This window comes from Elaeis guineensis, chromosome 4 (assembly GCF_000442705.2).
Source record: "Elaeis guineensis isolate ETL-2024a chromosome 4, EG11, whole genome shotgun sequence".
NCBI classification, from domain to species: Eukaryota; Viridiplantae; Streptophyta; class Magnoliopsida; order Arecales; family Arecaceae; genus Elaeis; species Elaeis guineensis.
The window spans coordinates 17973243-17993814 of NC_025996.2; the positions used below are offsets into that span (position 1 = coordinate 17973243).

At 51.2% G+C, this 20572-nt stretch overlaps 1 protein-coding gene and 1 long non-coding RNA gene across 2 annotated transcripts; one reads left to right on the plus strand and one right to left on the minus strand.

Moving 5' to 3' along the window:
- Positions 1 to 12997: 12997 nt before the first annotated feature.
- On the plus strand, positions 12998 to 18131 carry LOC105043605 (flavin-containing monooxygenase FMO GS-OX-like 4). Its single transcript, XM_073255747.1, has 7 exons — positions 12998 to 14102; positions 15734 to 15804; positions 15986 to 16138; positions 16253 to 16335; positions 16881 to 17016; positions 17108 to 17281; positions 17759 to 18131. Exons 1-7 carry the CDS (start codon positions 13502 to 13504, stop codon positions 17936 to 17938), a joined length of 1398 nt encoding a protein of 465 aa, XP_073111848.1. The 5' UTR covers positions 12998 to 13501; the 3' UTR covers positions 17939 to 18131.
- LOC140857183 (uncharacterized) lies at positions 17230 to 20269 on the minus strand. Its single transcript, XR_012140710.1, has 3 exons — positions 20110 to 20269; positions 19922 to 20012; positions 17230 to 17330 (listed from the first exon to the last, which is right to left on the minus strand). It is a non-coding gene; the product is annotated as an uncharacterized lncRNA (long non-coding RNA).
- Between the last annotated feature and the right edge of the window lie 303 nt (positions 20270 to 20572).

The window sequence follows — 20572 nt, forward strand, 5'->3', positions numbered from 1 at the left end:
TACCGCCGGCAGCAAGTGCAGCTCCGCCCGGACTCCTACGGGAGCCGGGCACTACCGCCGACAGCAAGTGCAGCTCCGCCCGGACTCCTACGGGAGCCGGGCTCCGCCGCCAACATCAGAACAGCTCCGCCCGGACTCCTACGGGAACCGGGCTCCGCTCTCGGTACCAACTGTTGGAGGACTTCACCCGTGCTCTTAAGGGAGCCGGGCCTCATCTCTGACGCCAACGACTACAGTCGCAAGCGGACTCCGCCCGGACTCCTACGAGAGCCGGACTCCACCCGCAACTTCGGCTCCGAGAGGGTTCCGCCCGGACTCCCCCGAGGGTCGGGCTCCGCTCACGACCCCTACCGCCAGGAGGACCTCTCCCGGACCTCAACAGAAACCGGGCTCCAGCCGTTGCCGAGCTTCAATCGACAGATCCACGCTCCCTGACAGGCCCTCAAAACGGCCACGACCCTGCTCCACTTCCTGTGGCGGACTCCGCGCAGTACCATCATTCCCTGACAGGCCGCAGTAACCATAGCCACCCTGCTCCACTTCCTGTGGCGGACTCTGCACAGCTCCACTATCCCCTGGCAGGCCACAGTAACGGCCACGAACCTGCTCCACCTCCTACGATGGATACCATGCGATTCTCCTATCCGCTGACAACGGACGCTGCTCCACCCCTCATAACAGATTCCACGTGGTAGGTCGAGGTGATGGCCACGTGTCTGCTCCATTATCTTTCGCAATCAATTCCCCTGACCATGGGCGGCGCACTACCAGGCGGTTACAAACGTCGCCATCAATCTGTTGCCTCCTCCGTCTATAAAAGGGGGATCCAGATACGTTATTCTTTAAGCTCATTTTCTTATCTCAAAACTCTGCTAAATTCTCCGTTCGAGCACTCCATTCTTGTTGAGGCAGAGAATTGACTTGAGCGTCGGAGGGTCTTGTCGGAGCCACCCCACCTCCGGTTTAGACTTCCCTTGCAGGTCCCGGCGGCGACCGCGGCTTCCCCGACTCCAGCTTCTCCGGCGCAAGCGGATTTTTGCACCAACAGGATTGGCGCTAGAGGAAGGGGCTGTGTCTTCGCAGCACCCTTGTTCTTAAAGGAGTATTCAACGGAGCTGCCTCCGACCGTTTCTCCGTCATCCACTCCTAATCCCCCCTCGCAAGATCGACACCCGATGCCTCCGCGCAGGGCGTCCACCCGGCGGTCCACGGCCTCCGCGGCCAGATCTCAGGCTCCGGCCTCCCCTCCCGTTTCTCAGCCTCCTCCTCCCCCTCCGACGGCGATGGTCGGCGCGGAGCAGTTTGACTTGCTGGCGCAGCAGGTCAAAGGCCTCGTCGAAGCCGTACAAGCAATGCAGCAGCAGCCACCGCAGGCGTCGGCGCATCCGGAGGGGGCATCTCCGGAACGCCAGAACCCGACGGTGGGGCGGGCCACCTGGGCCAGCCGCCCTGTTCTTCCTGGGAAGGCGAATCCGAGGGTAGAGAGCCCTCAATCGGACCACGACTCCACCCCTGGAAGATCCCTGCCCCCGTCCTGCCAAAGGACCCTCGAGACTCGAAGTCGAGAGGATTTCCTGGACCGGAGGCTCCAGGAGATGAACCGGCGGATCGAAGAACTCCGCCACGCGCCTCCCGCTTATGGTGAGGATATTTGCACTGACCCTCCCTTCTCCCAAATGATTATGCAGGAACCGATCCCGCCGAATTTCAAGCTTCCCCAGTTCGAAAGCTACGACGGGACGTCGGATCCGGTTGATCATCTGGAGGCCTTCCGAACGATGATGCTGCTTCACGGTGCTCCCGACGCCATCTTGTGCCGGGATTTTCCGTCTACTTTGAAGGGAGCAGCAAGGAACTGGTACTCGGCTCTGAAGCCGGGTACCATATTCTCCTTCGATCAAATGAGCCACCAATTCGTGGCCCATTTTGTCAGCAGCCGACGTCCCCGGAAAGGTTCGAAGTCCCTCATCAACATCAAGCAGAGGGAAGGGGAGTCCATACGGGCCTACGTCAACCGCTTTAACATAGCGGCGTTGGAGGTCCGGAACTTGGACCAATCAGTTGCCATGGCCGCCCTGAAAGGTGGCCTTCAGAAGAATGATCTCTTGTACTCCCTGGAGAAGAAGTACCCCAGGGATTTTGCTGATCTGCTGGCTCGGGCTGAAGGATACGCCCGAGCGGAAGAGGCCTTCAAAATGAAGGACGAAGAGACTACGAGGGAGCGTCAGGCGGGAGATTCTGGTAAGCCCGCAGTTGAGAGGAGGCTAAAGGAAGCCCGGCCTCGCTCCCGATCCCCTCCTGGACATAAGCGCGCCCATACTCCCCCCGGGCACGCAGGCAGAGAAGCCCGGACAACAGGTTTCGATGGGGTTCCCCGCCAGGGAAATTCTGCAACTACGCCCCCTCAACGCCTCGAAGGCTCAGGTGCTGATGGAGGTCAGGGAACAGCTCCCTAGGCAGGAGAGGATGCGCACACACCCCGGGAAGCGCAACCCCAACAAGTTCTGCCTCTACCACCGCGACCACGGCCACGACATGGAGGAATGCATCCAGCTCCAGGACGAGATCGAGGAGCTCATTCGGCGAGGTCGACTCGACAGATTCATCCGCCGCAGGCCTGAGGATAGAAGAGACCGGCCAAGAGCCCTCCCGCCGCCTGAACCGCAGAAAAGGGAGGAGCAGCCCGTGGACCGGCCGCCCATCGGGACCATCGACTCCATCACCGGAGGGCCTCAAGAAGGAGCGGGAATACTGTAAATGTATCGCTTACTATTTCGCTTTGAATCTACTTTTCTTTTTAGCTAACATGCCCCTCCCACCTAGCGTGGATGTATTATGACTGGATATGATTCCTCCAAAAACACGGCCGTGTCAGGAACAGGAGGAGAACCTCGTCCTGACATGAGCAAGGTCAAAGGCCCGGTTCTTTTAGACCGGATGGAGGGAGAGGCCTCACAACGCCCTAATGTGCCCCACAGCCTTGTTAGGGACAGGAGGAAAACCTCGTCCTAACATGAGCAAAGTCAAAGGCCCGGTTCTTTTAGACCGGGATGGGGGGAGAGGCCTTACAACGCCCTAATGTGCCCCCACAGCCCTGTTAGGGACAGAAGGAAACCTCGCCCTAACTTGAGCAAAGTCAAAGGCCCGGTTCTTTTAGACCGGATGGGGGAGAGGCCTTACAACACCCTAATGTGCCCCCACAGCCATGTCAGGAACAGGAGGAGAACCTCGTCCTGACATGAGCAAAGTTGAAGGCCCGGTTGTTTTAGACCGGAGGGGGAGAGGCCTTACAGCGCCCTAACGCGCCCCCACAAGCCAGGCTGATAACGAGAACCTCGCGCCGGCTCCAGCAAAATGGAAGGTCCGGACTCCTACGGGAGCCGGATTTCGCCGCCAAGGAGAGCTTCACCCGAACTCCTACGGGAGCCGGGTTCCGCCGCCAAGGAGAGCTTCACCCGGACTCCTACGGGAGCCGAATTTCGCCGCCAAGGAGAGCTTCACCCGGACTCCTACAGGAGCCGGGTTCTGCCGCCAAGGAGAGCTTCACCCGGACCCCTACGGGAGCCAGATTCCGCCGCCGAAGGAAGCTTCACCCGACTCCAAAACTCACCCGGACTCCTACGGGAGCCGGGTTCCGCCGCCAAGGAAGCTTCACCCGGACTCCCACGGGAGCCGGGTTTCGTCGCCAAAAAGACTTCACCCGGACTCCTAAGGAAGCCGGGCTCCATCCGCTAATTCGCCAGCAAAGGTTAAAAATGGTGGCGAGACTTGGCCACATGACGAGATCGGATGGAAGGGAAGAGCCCCTTCCCACGACGACCTCTAAGCCAAACAGACCAAACGACGAGAAAGGGTCAACGGACGACAATATCGGTGCTATGCATGGACAAGGTAACACAGAGTGCTTTTTCTTCATTTCCGATATATGTACTACAGGGCCAGGACGGCCAGGAAAGAGGACAAAACGACAAGAAAAAAGCAGCTACAAAAAGGGGGTGACTACAAAAGAACTCTAAGGAGGTCCTGCTCCCTCCGACCTAGGGTTATCACCTCCATCCCTCAACCAGGACTGCCTCAGATTCTCCAATGCTTCTTCTAGTTCTTCCTTCTTCAGCAGCGTGTCCTGAAGCGTCTGACGAAGATGTCGGCTCTCTGTCTCCGCTTCTCGACGCCGCTTCCGCAGAACTTCGGACTCCGCCTCTGCATCCGCGACGACCTTCCGCTCGAGCGCCAGTTGGATTTTCACTTGCTGAAGCTCGGCTGTCTTCTCCCCAAGGGAGACGGAAATCCCTTCGACAGTGCCTCTCAGGGCTAGGAGCTCTTCGATATCTTGGGCGTTAGTAAGCTGCGCCCTAGTAACCAACTGCCTCTGAAGACGAACAACCTCGTCCGCCGCCTGACGGAATCTCCCTTTGTGCTCTTCCACTTGCCGGCGCCAGCTGGCCCGCTGCACATCGTGGCTCATCTCAGCATCTTGAAGCTGCTTCTGGAGGTCGGAGACCTTCTGTGACCATTTCTGCTCATCCTCAACCCGCGCTGTGAGCCGGGATGAGTTCCCTTCCAGCTGGCCGATCCTCCTCTTCGCAGCTGACAGCTCCACCTTAAGGGCGCTGATCCTGGCTTCTTGAGCCCAAGTTCGGTCGCTGGCGCTTTTCGTACATTTCTCGAGCTCCTTTGTGAAATTCGCCTTCCTTCGGCTGTAGTCCATGATTGCCTTCACTTGGAGACTCCTGAAGTGGGCGGCCTCAGCGGCGGCCTCGGAATAGCATTTTTTCGACTGGCGGAGCTCGCCCTCCGACTTCTTCAACTTCTTCGTCAGGTGGAGGACCTCCCTTTTCAGCCGTTGGATAGTTGACTTCAGCGGGACCCCCAGGGGCAAGGGGAGTGCTTCGGCAGGGCACTGCCATCGGAAGATGCAAACGTCAAAGACCGACTCATTACAAGAAGAAAGGCAGAAAAGGAGGAGCAGGGGGAAGAAAAGGCCATCCACAATAAGAAATTCGACTTTATTGATTAATTTTGAAGACAAACGGAAAGGAAGTATGGCGACAAAAGAAAGATACAAGATCGGAGGTCTCAGACCTCGGGGCAGGGGGTGGAGAGCTCGGCGCGGGGGTGCGACTGCGGTGGCGGTGGGCGAAGGGCCGGCCTCGTTGTCAGACTCCTCCAGAAAGCCGAGATCAAGGTCGGGGTATCTACTGGCCATCCTCTCTCGGCAGAGCTCGAACCCCTTGGTGAACGCCTCCAGGCCGAACTGGACGTTCAGTTCCCTCATCTCCGCGGAGGCCTTGAACTCCTCCACCGCAAGGGTCCTGGCCTCCGAGACCAGAACCGGGGTTTGCTCGGCCAAATGGGCGACCTCGGCCTCCGCCTTCCTTGCCGACTCCTCCAAGCTTCGTCTCTCCTCCTCCCAGGCTTGTCTTTCCTCTTCCCGGGCTTGCCTCTCTCTCTCCAGGGCCTCCCGGAGGGCGCCTACTTCGGCCGTCTTCGCTTGAAGGCGAGCGACCTCGGCCTGGCAGCGCTCCTCCGCCTGAAGGAGGTCCCTTCTCATGCGGCTCGACGCCTCGACATAGGCGAAGAGCTGGTGCCCGATCTGCAAGGACGGGAAGGGAATCACAACAAAGGCTGAGTGACCATGCAAATAAACATCCGCTTACCTCAAGGAAGGACCCCAAAGAATCCCAAGCCCGCTGCTCGGGATCGGCACGGTCGATCCTCTCCACGACATCGGACAGAATGCAGCCATCAAGCAGCCGCCTGATCAGGTCCTTGTCGTTGAAGGGGTTCTCTGATCCCCCTCGGAGCAGACGGACTCGTCTGCAGCAGCTCGGTGGCTGCTCGCCCTGCGAGCCACCGATTTCCTCCTCCTCCCCGCGCGGGCGCCTCCGTGGGGCGGGCCCCCGGAACAGGGGCCCCAGTCGGCGGGCTCCTTGAGGAAGCCCGGGGGGCCGCTGGCTCGGCATCCGAAGGAATGTCGATGGCCGGGGTTGCCTGGACGGGCGCAGCCAAGCTCGTCTCCTCCATCCTAGCCCTCTTCGTCGAACCGGAGGTCGTCGCGCCCTTCCTCTTCTGAGCTCTCATAGCCTTGGCGAGCATCCGCGTGGCTTCGGCGTCCATTGCTAAAAAAAAATAAAAAATAAAAAATAGAAAAGAAAAGAAGAAAGAAGAAGCGGCACCGATCAGTCCAGAGTCAAAAAAAAAAGAAAAAAAAAAGAGAGAGAGAAGAAAAAGGCAAGAAAAGGAAAGATAAATACTTGCTGGATCCTGAGGGCTCAGGCCGATGTTGAAAAGAAGCTGCTCTCTCAGAAGGTTAGGAAGGGAAGGAGCGGGATAACTCAGAAGCTTCTGGGCAGCCTGGAGGTCGTCCTCTCCCAGGCTGGGAGCTCGGCGGACGGAATCCCTCAAAGACCCCCAAGGGGGCAGGCCCAGTTTCAGGGTCGGGCAGTAGACGAAGAGAAATTTTCCCTTCCAGTTGTGAATCGAAGAAGGGGCGCCCTTCAGCAACCCCTTCTTACCGAACTGGGGGGAGAAGTACCACCAGTCCTTCGCTGAAGGATGGCGTTTGAAGGTGTAGAAATGCCTGAACAGGGAGAGGGATGGCTGGACCTCGGCTATATGGAAGAGAGAGAGAAATCCTATCAAAAACCTAAAGGAATTCGGGGCCACAGAGGCGAGAGAAATGTCTAAGAAGCGAAAGAAGGCGGCAACAAAGGTAGGAAGCGGAAGCCGGAGTCCGGCACGAAATGCCTCCTGGTACAAACAAAAGCGACCAGGAGGGGGAGCGCTGGCCCGGTCAGAGGGGCCAGGAAGCTCCAGGTCGTACTCCGAAGGAACCCCGTACCGAGCCCTTATCAGGAGGAGTTCGTCCGGAGTCGACGAACATGGAATGGCGCCCGGTGCGAAAACCGGGCGAGGCCCTGCCCCGGACGCGGGTTCGTCCGCAAAGACAGGGGCCTGGGGGTTCGAAGCAGAAGAACTCCCAGAACTGACGGAGGCAGAAGAGTCGGAAGATATTTTTCGGGGGGAGAACCTAAAGGATCCTAGAAAAGCAAACCGAAAAGAGAACGAGACGCCGAAGGCCAACTCAGAAGAAGACACAAAGAAATGAAAAGAGGAGAAGCCCCTAGGCGGTAAGAAGAAGGTTGGCACTAACCTATCTTGCTCTGAGGACCTGGGGAGCGAGAAACGGAAGGCGCCTACGGCTCGAGAGGGCGTTCACTAGAGCAGGCTCTCGGAGAGGAGACAGACGCCAGCAAAAAATCAGAAATGGAGTAGGACGCCTGAAGGGGGGAGGACGGGTTTAAATAGACCCTGAGATCCGGTGCCATAATGATCGCGAATCCCCCCAGGCCAGTCCGCATCCGACGCGTGTCCCACTCCCCCTGGCAGGCGGCTAAAAGCAGCTGATGGTTGGCAGGACCATAATTGCGCCGTACCTAGGCTAGTGTACCTGCGGGATTTTCGAAGCGTCCCCTCGTACCGCTCCAATTCGAAAAGACTCCGGCATGCGCTCGTTTAATGCCAAAATATCTGGGAGCGGCAGGGCGCAGGATTCGAAGGGACAGTTCTGGCTGTACCTCTGTGTACTTCCTTCGTTTGAAATTCAAACTCGGATGTAGGGGGACTGGTGTTGGGTATAAAATATCCACAACCGAAACCCTCAACGGAATCGACATCAGCGCAGCTCTGCCCGGACTCCTACGGGAGCCGGGCTCCACCGCCGACAGCAAGTGCAGCTCCGCCCGGACTCCTACGGGAGCCGGGCTCCACCGACGACAGCAAGTGCAGCTCCGCTCGGACTCCTACGAAAGCCGGGCTCCGCCGCCAACATCAGAACAGCTCCGCCCGGACTCCTACGGGAGCCGGGCTCCGCTCTCAGTATCAACTGCTGGTAAGCTCCATCCGGACTCCTACCAGAGCCGGACTTCACCCTTAACTTTGATTGCAGCGCAGCTCCGCCCGGACTCCTACGGGAGCCAGGCTCCACCGCCGACTTCGAGCAGCGCAGCTCCGCCCGGACTTCTACGGGAGCCGGGCTCCACCGCCGACAGCGACGCAGCTCCGCCCCGACTCCTACAGGAGCCGGGCTCCACCACCGACAGCAGCACAGCTCCGCCCGGACTCCTACGGGAGCTGGGCCCCGCTCTCAGTATCAACTGCTGGTAAGCTCCATCCGGACTCCTACCAGAGCCGGACTTCACCCTTAACTTTGATTGCAGCGCAGCTCCGCCCGGACTCCTACGGGAGCCGGGCTCCACCGCCGACTTCGAGCAGCGCAGCTCCACCCGGACTCCTACGGGAGCCGGGCTCCACCGCCGACAGCGACGCAGCTCCGCCCCGACTCCTACAGGAGCCGGGCTCCACCACCGAAAGCAGCGCAGCTCCGCCCGGACTCCTACGGGAGCCGGGCTCCACTCTCAGTATCAACTGCTGGTAAGCTCCATTCGGACTCCTACCAGAGCCGGACTTCACCCTTAACTTTGATTGCAGCGCAGCTCCGCCCGGACTCCTACGGGAGCCGGGCTCCACCGCCGACTTCGAGCAGCGCAGCTCCGCCCGGACTCCTACGGGAGCCGGGCTCCACCGCCGACAGCGACGCAGCTCCGCCCCGACTCCTACAGGAGTCGGGCTCCACCACCGACAGCAGCGCAGCTCCGCCCGGACTCCTACGGGAGCCGGGCCCCGCTCTCAGTATCAACTGCTGGTAAGCTCCATCCGGACTCCTACCAGAGCCGGACTTCACCCTTAACTTTGATTGCAGCGCAGCTCCGCCCGGACTCCTACGGGAGCCGGGCTCCACCGCCGACTTCGAGTAGCACAGCTCCGCCCGGACTCCTACAGGAGCCGGGCTCCACCGTCGACAGCGACGCAGCTCCGCCCCGACTCCTACAGGAGCCGGGCTCCACCACCGACAGCAGCGCAGCTCCGTCCGGACTCCTATGGGAGCCGGGCTCCGCTCTCAGTATCAACTGCTGGTAAGCTTCATCCGGACTCCTGCCAGAGCCGGACTTCACCCTTAACTTTGATTGCAGCGCAGCTCTGCCCGGACTCCTACGAGAGCCGGGCTCCACCGCCGGCAGCAAGTGCAGCTCCGCCCGGACTCCTACGGGAGCCGGGCTCCGCCGCCAACATCAGAACAGCTCCGCCCGGACTCCTACGGGAACCGGGCTCCGCTCTCGGTACCAATTGTTGGAGGACTTCACCCGTGCTCTTAAGGGAGCCGGGCCTCATCTCTGACGCCAACGACTACAGTCGCAAGCGGACTCCGCCCGGACTCCTACGAGAGCCGGACTCCACCCGCAACTTCGTCTCCGAGAGGGTTCCGCCCGGACTCCCCCGGGGGTCGGGCTCCGCTCACGACCCCTACCGCCAGGAGGACCTCTCCCGGACCTCAACAGAAACCGGGCTCCGACCGTTGCCGAGCTTCAATCGACAGATCCACGCTCCCTGACAGGCCCTCAAAACGGCCACGACCCTGCTCCATTTCCTGTGGCGGACTCCGCGCAGTACCATCATTCCCTGACAGGCCGCAGTAACCATAGCCACCCTGCTCCACTTCCTGTGGCGGACTCCGCACAGCTCCACTATCCCCTGGCAGGCCACAGTAACGGCCACGAACCTGCTCCACCTCCTGCGACGGATATCATGCGATTCTCCTATCCGCTGACAACGGACGCTGCTCCACCCCTCATAACAGATTCCACGTGACAGGTCGAGGTGATGGCCACGTGTCTGCTCCATTATCTTTCGCAATCAATTCCCCTGACCATGGGCGGCGCACTACCAGGCGGTTACAAACGTCGCCATCAATCCGTTGCCTCCTCCGTCTATAAAAAGGGGATCCAGATACGTTATTCTTTAAGCTCATTTTCTTTATCTCAAAACTCTGCTAAATTCTCCGTTCGAGCACTCCATTCTTGTTGAGGCAGAGAACTGATTTGAGCGTCGGAGGGTCTTGCCGGAGCCACCCCACCTTCGGTTTAGACTTCCCTTGCAGGTCCCGGCGGCGACTGCGGCTTTTCCGACTCCAGCTTCTCCGGCGCAAGCGGATTTTTGCACCAACAGATTAGATTTTAAAATACAATCCCGACCTACTTAATAAACAGGTCATCCGACTCGATCCGTTTTACAATCTGTTTATAATCTACTGAAAAAAATAAAACTCAACCTATTTATAACTCATTAAAAATAAATAAATAAAAACCTTCTCTTTTCTCCATGGCTCTACCATCGTCGGCCACCACGTCTCCGCCAGCCGCCTCTTCGCCCTAGCCTAGCTGGTCGTGCTCTCGCCCCTCCTCTCGATCGAAGATCTCAGCCGCCTCCTGATCTCCCGACCTCTGGCTCCGCCTTCGAGTTCCCAGATAGGAGCAGCCGATCATAGTGAGCGGTGGAGGGGATGGCGCTGCGGGGGCGACGGCGTAGAGGAACTCGCGAAGGGGATGATGGTCCGCACGTCAGATCGGACCTCCATCACCCAGATCTCCACCATCGACAGCTGGAAGGAGGCCAAAATGGGATGGAGATGCAGGGGCGACGGCACCGAGGACCCTCCGACGCTGCGGGGGCGACGACATGGAGGGGCTCACGAATCTCGATGGATCGACATGGAAGAGGGAGGCGATGGAGGGTGTGGCGGTGAGATTTAGGTTTTAGAGCTTTTTGGGGAAGGAGAAGAGAGGAAAACGATGAAGCGAGCCGAGGGATCAGACACAGAAGCATCTTGATCGTGTCGAGCTTTTAACTTTTTTTTTTTTTTATCGAGCTTTTAACTTTTAACCGGCGGTCGGGCGTGTGGATCACAGATGAAATATTTAAAATTCAAATGGGCTGCTCAAAACTTTGCCACGAGCCCGCAGTCCAAATATTTTAAATCAAATTATAAATAAATTAAATAAATTAGATAAGTTAAAAAATTTAAATCCAAATATGAATTAAACAGATCGATCTATTGAATCCATTTAAGCCAAATCTAAATCTTTTTAGGATGAATCGAATACAAGTTGGATCAACATATCAGATTATGTGTTGCCACCCCTAATACTGGGCAAAATGCCCAACGTTTTCCACTGCTTCCACCTCTATATTCCTTAACAAACATGCATATTCCCTATATACCTTACTAGTCTGCCTCTGTTAACCAAGAAGATAGGATATCGTAATTGGAATTCAATAAAATGCTTTTTTTATTATTTTTTTATGACAAGCTACTTTTTTTTGTTCATGGATACTTTGATCAGGAACGTAGAAGTTAAAATAAAGTAGATTGTAGAACATCTTTCAAATTTTGCAAGCAAAATGCTAGCGTATAGGATGATCAGCATGAGGATCGGGGCTCCAATGAAATGAAATCGCATGCATATCTTCCCCATCAAACGGATGATTTTTCTGGGCAGATATAATCTAATGAAATTCGATGCATTTACTGCTATTTATTATTATCAAATATTATAATTTTTTCTTTTAAAACTTACATTAAAATGTTAGTGTATGCTAAATTAGATAAGATTTTAGACCTATCAAATTTGGTCCTATCATTAAATTTATCATGATATTTTATAATAATTAGTAAGATTAATGTGCTAATATAATGGTATGAGCCCGATCTAGTATGCTGCCAATTCAACCAGAACTCGACATGTGGTAGGAGAATACCGATGGAAATGTGGAATCAATGGTTTCGTTTTGTTTTTGTAATTTTATGCTGTTTCCGTTTGGGGACGAGAAAGAAGGGAAACAATCGTGATTTACCGATCACGATTTTGAATAAGAAATTCGTGCCTCATCTCGATCGAGCATAGAGACGAGAAATAATTAGATGAACTCATTTCATCATAGATTAAGTCAATAAAAATTTTTGATCGGCTCTTTTTCATCTTATAATCAATTATGATTAAATATGATTAGTAATTAATGAAAATTGGACTGATGTGCAGAATTTTTATTGATTTTGGGTAATAGAGGCGGGGACGTTGGGGGTAAGAGGTGCAATTGGACCGCGCAAATCCCACGGTGGATAACACGCCGCGCGACCTTTGTATTTCACTGATTCCAGATTGCGCGCTCTCCACCGTCTATATGCTCCGGATTTACCCCGGTTCATTTGCACCTGGTGCGTAATTTCTCGGGTGATTCCAGATTGCGCGCTCTCCACCGTGCATATGCTCCGGGATTTGCCCTGGTTCATTTGCACCTGGTGCATGCAGTAATTTCTCGGGTGGGAGAGGCTGTGCTGGATCTCGATCTCTCATCTGGTAACGATACTTCTCCATCTCTACTCTAAATATCACTTTCAGGGAAACAGCTTACCCCCTCTACAAAACAAGAATTTTGGCTGCTAAATAATTTCTTCTTGTAGAGAGAGATGGGTACCTGTTTTTCACTTTCGATATGGACTTTGTTGAGTTTGCCTTCGCCGAGGAGGCGGGCGATCTCGAAGTCCGAGAGGCTCCACTACACTTTCTGGAATTTAGGAGGGAAAGGGGTTAGTGGTTGAGATCTTGGAAGTTGGAAGAGACTGGGAGGGGGGAGAGGAAGGACACGGGAGGAACGGTACTTTACTGACTTTGTGGGTCTTGACGTGGTCATGGAGGTAGGGCCGCAGGGGAGGAAGGATGAGATCTGATGTGAAGGTGGACTTTTGTCCGTTGGAATTTTGGGCGCCGACCTGCACCTGCCGGCACGATTTGGATCAGGGACGGGAGGGAGAGGGAGAAGCTATAGATCAGCAATGGCAGGAAGAGGGTGGCGCACGATCTGGATCGCGTTTGCCGGTGTGGACCCAGAGGAGGAGGAGGACGACGGCGGGAGCTACGGATGGTAATGGGGCTTTCGATGGAGCGGCGTATCTCGGCATAGAGGAAGCACTCGAGCGGTCCCCGCCATCGAAGAGCATCCGGTCTTCGGCGACCGGGGAAGCCGAGTCCCACTGCATGATCTCCCACTGTACGGCCTCCAACTTCCCCTTCGATGTCGGCGACGCGATCGGGCCTCTGGAGTCGTCCATCATCAAAATGAAGATTTCGTTCAGGCGTGGAGATCGGAAGAGGAGAATCCTCTTTACCGACAGAGAACCTGAGAGAAGAATCCCTCCCTTTCTCTTCTACCGTAGCCTGCTTCGTCGACGGCATGGGCGCCGGTTGCTCCAAACGGAAATCGCATTCCCATCGCCCTATCCATCCCAAACGGAAAAATCGTGAAAGAAAAAAAAAAAAAATGGACCCCACAAATTTTTTAAGAGAATAAGAGGGTGCAGAGCTTAGCCATAAATTTATGTAGATAGATGGAAGTGTAGGGAAGACTTTTCATCAATCGCGATTGATGCCGAGCGATTTCTTATTCTCCTGCCACATGTTGAACTATTCCGTTTTGGAAGTCTTCCCGTTTTAGAATGAATTATTTCCTTTGACGCCTTTGTTTTTGGATACAAATCCTGGCGACATTCACCGTTGGCGCTGCGCGACCGAGGTTCCGTCTGTGTTCGTCTCTCTCTTTATCAGCCATGCCCTCCTCCTCGCCTCTCGCTCCCTCCGCTTCCTTTCCTCCGGTGATTCCCCGTCGCGTCGCTGTGATTGGCGCCGGCGCCGGCGGCCTCGCTGCCGCGCGTGAGCTCCGGCGGGAGGGCCACCGGGTCGTCGTCTTCGAGCGCGGCGGTTCGGTCGGTGGGACATGGGTCTACACCTCCGCCGTCGAGTCCGACCCCCTCGGCCTCGACCCCGCCCGCAAAGTCGTCCACTCCAGCCTCTACGACTCCCTCCGCACCAATCTCCCCCGCGAGTCCATGGGCTTCCTCGACTACCCCTTCGTCTCGCGCCACCGCCGCGGCGACGGCGGCGGCGGCGGGGGCGAAGGGGACCCCCGGCGGTTCCCCGGCCGCCGCGAGGTGCTTCGCTATTTGGAGGATTTTGCTCGGGATTTCGATCTATACCGGCTGGTCCGGTTCTGGACGGAGGTTGGCCAGGTGGAGAGGGAAGACGACGGGAGGTGGGCGGTGAGGTCAAGGAGGGTCAGCGGCGGCGACGGCGGTGAGGAGAGCGAAGTCTATGATGCGGTGGTCATTTGCAACGGCCACTTCACGGAGCCTCGGGTCGCCGAGATTCCTGGTATTCTTTTCTTATCTATGTTTACTCTGTTCTCAACCTCATGTTATTGCTGAAGGATGGCCAGAAGATTGACTCGTATTAAAATGCTAAGACCATATGCTTTTTTTGCTTGATGAAACCGTTTTAGTTATACAAGGAAGTACGATCACAAGTATTCTACATAATAATAATCTTGAAGCGAATTTATTTCTGCCCTCTGTTTCTGATTTGGGGTGTTTCTTCCAGGGTGTTCCCTGTCCCTGATGAGGGGATCGGAATTGTTTTAACTAGAAGATCGCAGAATTAATTAAAGTTCACTTTGAACATCCTGGTATTGCAAATATTAGTGATGATTGGTGCTATGTTTGATAGGAATTTGTGAACTTTTTTTCCACGAAATCCTTATCTCTCTTAGCAATATAGTCATGGTCTATTACGAATGTACTGCTATGTTTCAATGTATATTAATTTTTTCACGATTTCTTGTTAGGCAATTCCAGTTAAGAATGGAACTTTAGCAGGTGAAAGTTTTGTGGGATAGACGTTTCATTTAATATCTGTTTTCCCCACTCATGTCATAGATATTGTTAATTCGGTACTGTTTTTCGTTCATATTTGAATTCACTTGATATTATTGGCGAAGATTTGAGCTGACTGTGCACTGAAGGCACATCTCAACGCACGCAGTCCAGTGAATCAGTATATCAGTATATTGTTACTTATATTACTTCCTTGAGAAAGCTCTTGTGTTGTTAAAGATATTTTTTTGTTGATAATTTTACAACCTTATCATGAACTGCCTTTATGAATTCTTTTCATTTTAGAGTTATTAATCTGTCATCTAATTGTTATTTGTAGAGTGCTTCACCCCATTTTGGTTGCCTCACTTAGAAAAAACCTTTTTGTGTGCCTTTGCATAGTTTTCTTTTCCACTTTGAGAGGAGACAACAGTGTTCCACAGTTTCATATTATTTCTTATTTGTTATAATTGTGGCAATGGTGCCAGAACGGCATAAAGAGTGGATAGAATTGATGGCACCAAGCTTGCTAAAGATACTGATATATGGCAAATAATTCACATCTATCTCGTTTAATTTGTTACTGTTTAATATGTATTATGTACCATGCATTATATATAATGTACAAATGCATTAATGCAATTTCAAAAAAATAACCTAACATAATAATTTTGTCAATTGTTTTATGGGTTACTTAAGGCAGTTTGTATGACATCCAACTACCCATTGATCTTATGTTTCTCATCCTAAATTCATTTTCCTGTTTCTCATGACTTTTACTATATCGGTGGGCACTAATATTACTTTTGCTATGTCTGCCACAAGATTCTTTTTTTTAAAAAAAAAAATTCTTTTGCCTCTAAAGCCCTATTCACAGTTTGACCAACTTCGCCTGTTATTTAGAAGTGTTGCTTAAGAATATACATTGATACACCTAGAGAAGTAAGAAACAAAAGATGATAAATGTTTTCATTGTTTTGAACTGTCAAAAAGTTTTATTATTCATGCCGAGGAGAATGATAGTCATAACCTTCCGAGGAAGTGTGTTGGACAAATATTGTATCCATATTTATTGTAGGGTTTCTAGTTTGCTCCTCAAACTTGATGCTGATTGGTAATGCTTGCTATTTTCAGGTGTTGATGCATGGCCTGGGAAGCAAATGCATAGCCACAACTATCGTGTCCCTGAGCCATTTATTGACCAAGTATGCGTGCTATTAAATTTCCCTGAAAATTTATTCTCACACAAAACATCATCTATAAAAAGTGTTTGGGGAGAAATCATCCATAAGAAGTCATTACAACATGCTAGATAGATATGGTCAAGCTCCAAAAGATCTACAAACTGTAGCCAGTGTCATATCAGACCCTTTATGTTGTGGACAGGTTGTTGTTATAATTGGGAGCTCAGCTAGTGCTCATGACATCTCAAGGGACATCTCCAGCTTTGCTAAAGAAGTTCATATTGCAAGTAGATCAGCATCTGATGGAACTCCCACTAAGCTGCCTGGCTATGGCAATGTGTGGCTTCATTCTATGGTAAATATTCTTTCCCCTGGTGAGTCACGTGAGGAAGAATCAGGCGACCATGTTTCTTGAGTGGGATATTCTGAATGTAAATAAGGTGGTCTAATGTCAGTTGAATTATCACAGGTAGAAAGTGCTCATGAAGATGGTCATGTGGTCTTTCAAGATGGCAGTTCAGTCCATGTTGATGTCATTATGCATTGTACTGGGTATGCACACTGACATTTGTTACAAAATTCAATTCCAATATAATCTTTAATTTTGGGGGTGGGATGGCTTAGTGTAGTTGATTATACCACAAAGGATAATAGAAGTCTACAAATTAAAGAGAATATATGGACTGTTCACATTGTTTAGTATTTAATTCAATTTTCAAGAAGTGAAAACATGCTGAGAGTTGTCAATTGCTTTTATTGGTTTTGCTATTTGTTTTCTTTGCTAGATAAATCCTGACTTATATTGACAGCATGCCCCAACCTCATTTCTTATAAGTATTGTCACTGTTATTGTGGAAGATGCATACATGCTCTAATGTATGTCCAGCCTTTTGTGTAAAACACATTCATAGACAAACTGAAAGTGTGGCACGATGTAAGCTTTAGCTAGTTTCACTTCTGCTTCTTACACATCTCAGTTATTATATTGTTTCAGTGATTGCAAGATATGCTAGTCTGAACTTATTTGAAGTTTCATTGGAACATTATTTGGATGGTATTTTTATTATGATATTCCACTTTTCATTATGTTCCTTCAGGTACAGGTATCATTTTCCTTTCCTTGAGACCAATGGTATTGTGAACGTGGATGACAACCGTGTAGGGCCTCTCTACAAGCACATTTTCCCCCCAGAGCTGGCCCCATGCCTTTCCTTCATTGGAATACCTTGGAAGGTGTACTTCATAGATATTTTTCTGCTTCTTTTTCTGGAGATTCCTATTTAAGAAACTATCATTTTTAACATGATCATAACCTTGTTGCCAGGTGATCCCTTTCCCCATGTTTGAACTGCAAAGCAAGTGGGTGGCTGGTGTTTTATCAGGACGGATTGCACTTCCAACGCAGGAGGAAATGATGGAAGATGTGAAAGCCTTTTACCTCCAAATGGAAGTTGCTGGATGGCCCAAAAGATACACACATAACTTCTCAGGACTTCAGGTACTTGTCCATATAGACAATCATTGAGCTGTTGAAATTTCTAAAAGACCTGGCATTATTAGGATAATGACATCAGTTCTGAGATATACTATTGCTATAGAATGCTGGAAATTCATTTCTAGGCTATTATTAGAGTTTGTCCTGTTAGGAATTTCAATAAAGGAAAAAGAATGTTAAGAAAAAGAATGCTTTTATTATTAGCAAACATAAACTATTATGTCATAAAATCTTGTACATGATCATGTTTTTTTTCTATTTCTAAGCATGCAAAGCTCTTATCCTGGCTAATATATATAGCATTATGTGAATCTTTTTTGAGAAAATGTTGTGTGAGGTAATAACTTTAATCAAAATATACAAACTATTAGGTAATCATGAAAATGAGAATGCAGAGAACACCCAGTCGTGGCATGGAAAATGTTGGTCTTTTGCAACATTTGCAGGTCTCCTGAACCAACTTGCTTTCCAATGTTGCAGTTTGAATACAACGACTGGCTTGCCCATGAATGCGGGTACCCTCCCATGGAAGGGTGGAGGAAGCAGATGTATGCGGCAACTACGGCGAACAAAATAGCCCTTCCAGAGAGCTATCGAGATGAATGGAATGATGATCATTTAGTTGCAGAAGCAGATAGAGATTTTCAAAAGTTTTTATGACAACGATTTGTTTCTGACAATTATTTGCGTAATTAATCGTTATTTGTAGAAATCTGTATTTGTTCTAGCTGGCATGGTTCAGCTTGACATTGTTTCATGAGGTTATTGTTATGAATAATTGTGTAATAGTTTAATCCTGCTTGATTGGTGGGTGGCTTGAAGATATATATGCCGTTTATTCTCGGGTTTTATACATGGCTTTCTATGTGACTTCTTTTGTTGCTTTGTAATATGGCATTCTGTGTGAGTGGAATATTTTTTTTTTGGTGGTGCACATGTGAACGTGTCAGGTTCCTACAGGCTTTTATTGAGTTCATTTGGAACAATATACGAAAACATGTACCACGGATGTAGCTACAACCACAGCAATTTTGCTATAACTTAATTTTCAGTAGTTTTGAATTTTTGACCTCGACGGTCATAAAAATTGAACTTGATAATCTGTTATGTAGTCCTTGATGTTGTCATGGTATATAAACCTCTAAAACAACCAATTGAGAAAAAAAGGAGGCAGAAATTTTTTTTCTTCTAAAGATCCAAAGTTGGACTTCTTTAGGCTTGTAGTTGCCGAGCCAGTTCCGTACTATATATATATATATATATATATAGATTTTATAAATTTTTAAATACAAATATCTTGGAATAGAAAGAAAGATCTAAAAGGGGAGAAAACGGACTCGAGAGAAAAACATCATAGATGAAAGGGATAATTTGATGAAGAAGTGGGCAGATGATGAGGCTTGATGAGGGAAAAAAAGATATTAGTTGGTAAAAATTATCTCATCCATGAATAACTTTGGCTCCTTCCCATGTGATTTCTTACGGTGTCCGTCTCCAATGATTTTTTGTTGTTCCCGGTATCCAAAAACACAGTGTGTTCCGTGTCGCCTTCGTTAGTACATGCGCCTGAGCTTCCTTTTCTCCACGTGTCTCCGACTGCAAGTGCAGGTCGCTATCTCCACGAAAGCCCCTCTACTTCCCCAAAACTACCCACCCTAACCGTAGCGCATGGCAGACATTTCCGTCAGTTATCTAACAATGGAGGTCATCCTCCCGTCGAATCCCAAATGGATCAGAAATACGCGGCGATCCGCCCCACCCTCCTCATGCGCTGCGAGCAACTTTCCATATTAAAATCCTCCTCCTCTCCTCCACCGCCATGCTCTCTTTCCTTTTCCCTGCTCTTCATCTCCTTCTCTTTCCTCAATAACCGTCGTCTCCTCCCTCCTCCTCTCCCTCTTTACAAATGAGCAGCTTCCACCGATTCGACCTCCTCGATCCTCCTTCTTCTTCTTCTTCTTCTTCTCTCTTCTATAGAGAGAGCTCCTTGTTCTCCCGGCCAAGAGCTCTCTTCCCCTTTCCCACCACTTTCGCGGACGCCGTCGAGCTCGTCGAGGAGCACCTCGGCCTCTCCCTCGATGCCCTGAACCCTAGCACAAGCCCCCTTGATCTCCCCCTCCAATGCCTTGTCCCCTTCCCTCCGCCCATCTTCCCGCTCGACTTCTTCGAGAGCGCGCGGTCGATCTGATCCGACCGCCCGGCGTCGCCAACCGCCTGTCCTCCGGCGGATCCAGGAGCGGGCGGAGACAGAACGCTGGCTCCGGAACCTCAGCGACCGGGTCGCCGCCCTTGAACCGGTAGGAGAATACCGATGAAATCTGGAATCAATGGCTTTGGGTTCGTTTTGTTTTTGTAATTTTATGCTGTTTTCGTTTGGGGACGGGAAAGAATGGAATCAATCGTGACTTTTGGAACACGATTTTGAATAAGAAATCCGAGGCTCGTCATTACCAGGCACAGAGACGGAGGAAGTTTGGGTGGGAGAGTCTGTGCTGGATCTCGATTTCTCATCTCATCTGGTAACGATACTTCTCCATCTCTGCTTTAAATATCACTTTCAGGGAAACAATTTACCCACTCTGCAAAAATAAGAATTTTGGCTGCTAAATAATTTCTTTTTTGCAGGGAGAGATCGATGGGTACCTGTTATTCTCTTGCGAGATGGACTTTGTTGAGCTTGCCTTCCCCCGAGGAGGCGGCCGATCTCGAAGTCCGCGAGGCTTCACTTCTCTTTCTGGATTTTGGAGGGAAAGGGGTTAATGTTTGAGATCTTGGAAGTTGGAAGAGAGTGGGCGGGGAGAGGGAGAGGACAAGGGAGGAACGGTACTTACTGGCTTTGAGGGTCTTAATGTGGTCATGGTGGTACCGGTAGGGCCGTAGGGGAGGAAGGATGAGATCTGATGGGAAGGTGGGTTTTGTCCGTTGCAATTTTGGGTGCCGACCTGCACCTGCGGGCACAATCTGGATCTGGGATGGGAGGGAGATGGAGAAGCTATAGATCAGCAATGGCGGAGAAAGAGTGGCGCATGATCTGAATCGCATTTGCCTATGTAGATCCGAAGGAAGAGTATGATGAAGGAGACTATTGATGGTGATGGGATCTGTTATGGTATTATCATGGATGTCTCGAATTCATATTCGGGATGTAAATTTGAAGGCATACCGAACCATATATTTACTGTGAAGAAGCATGCCGAGCCATACGCTTGCTGAGAAGAATTATCTATACTAAGATAAACTATCCTAATATGAGCTGAGCTATCCTAAGTTATGTACTGAGAAGAGCTATCTATG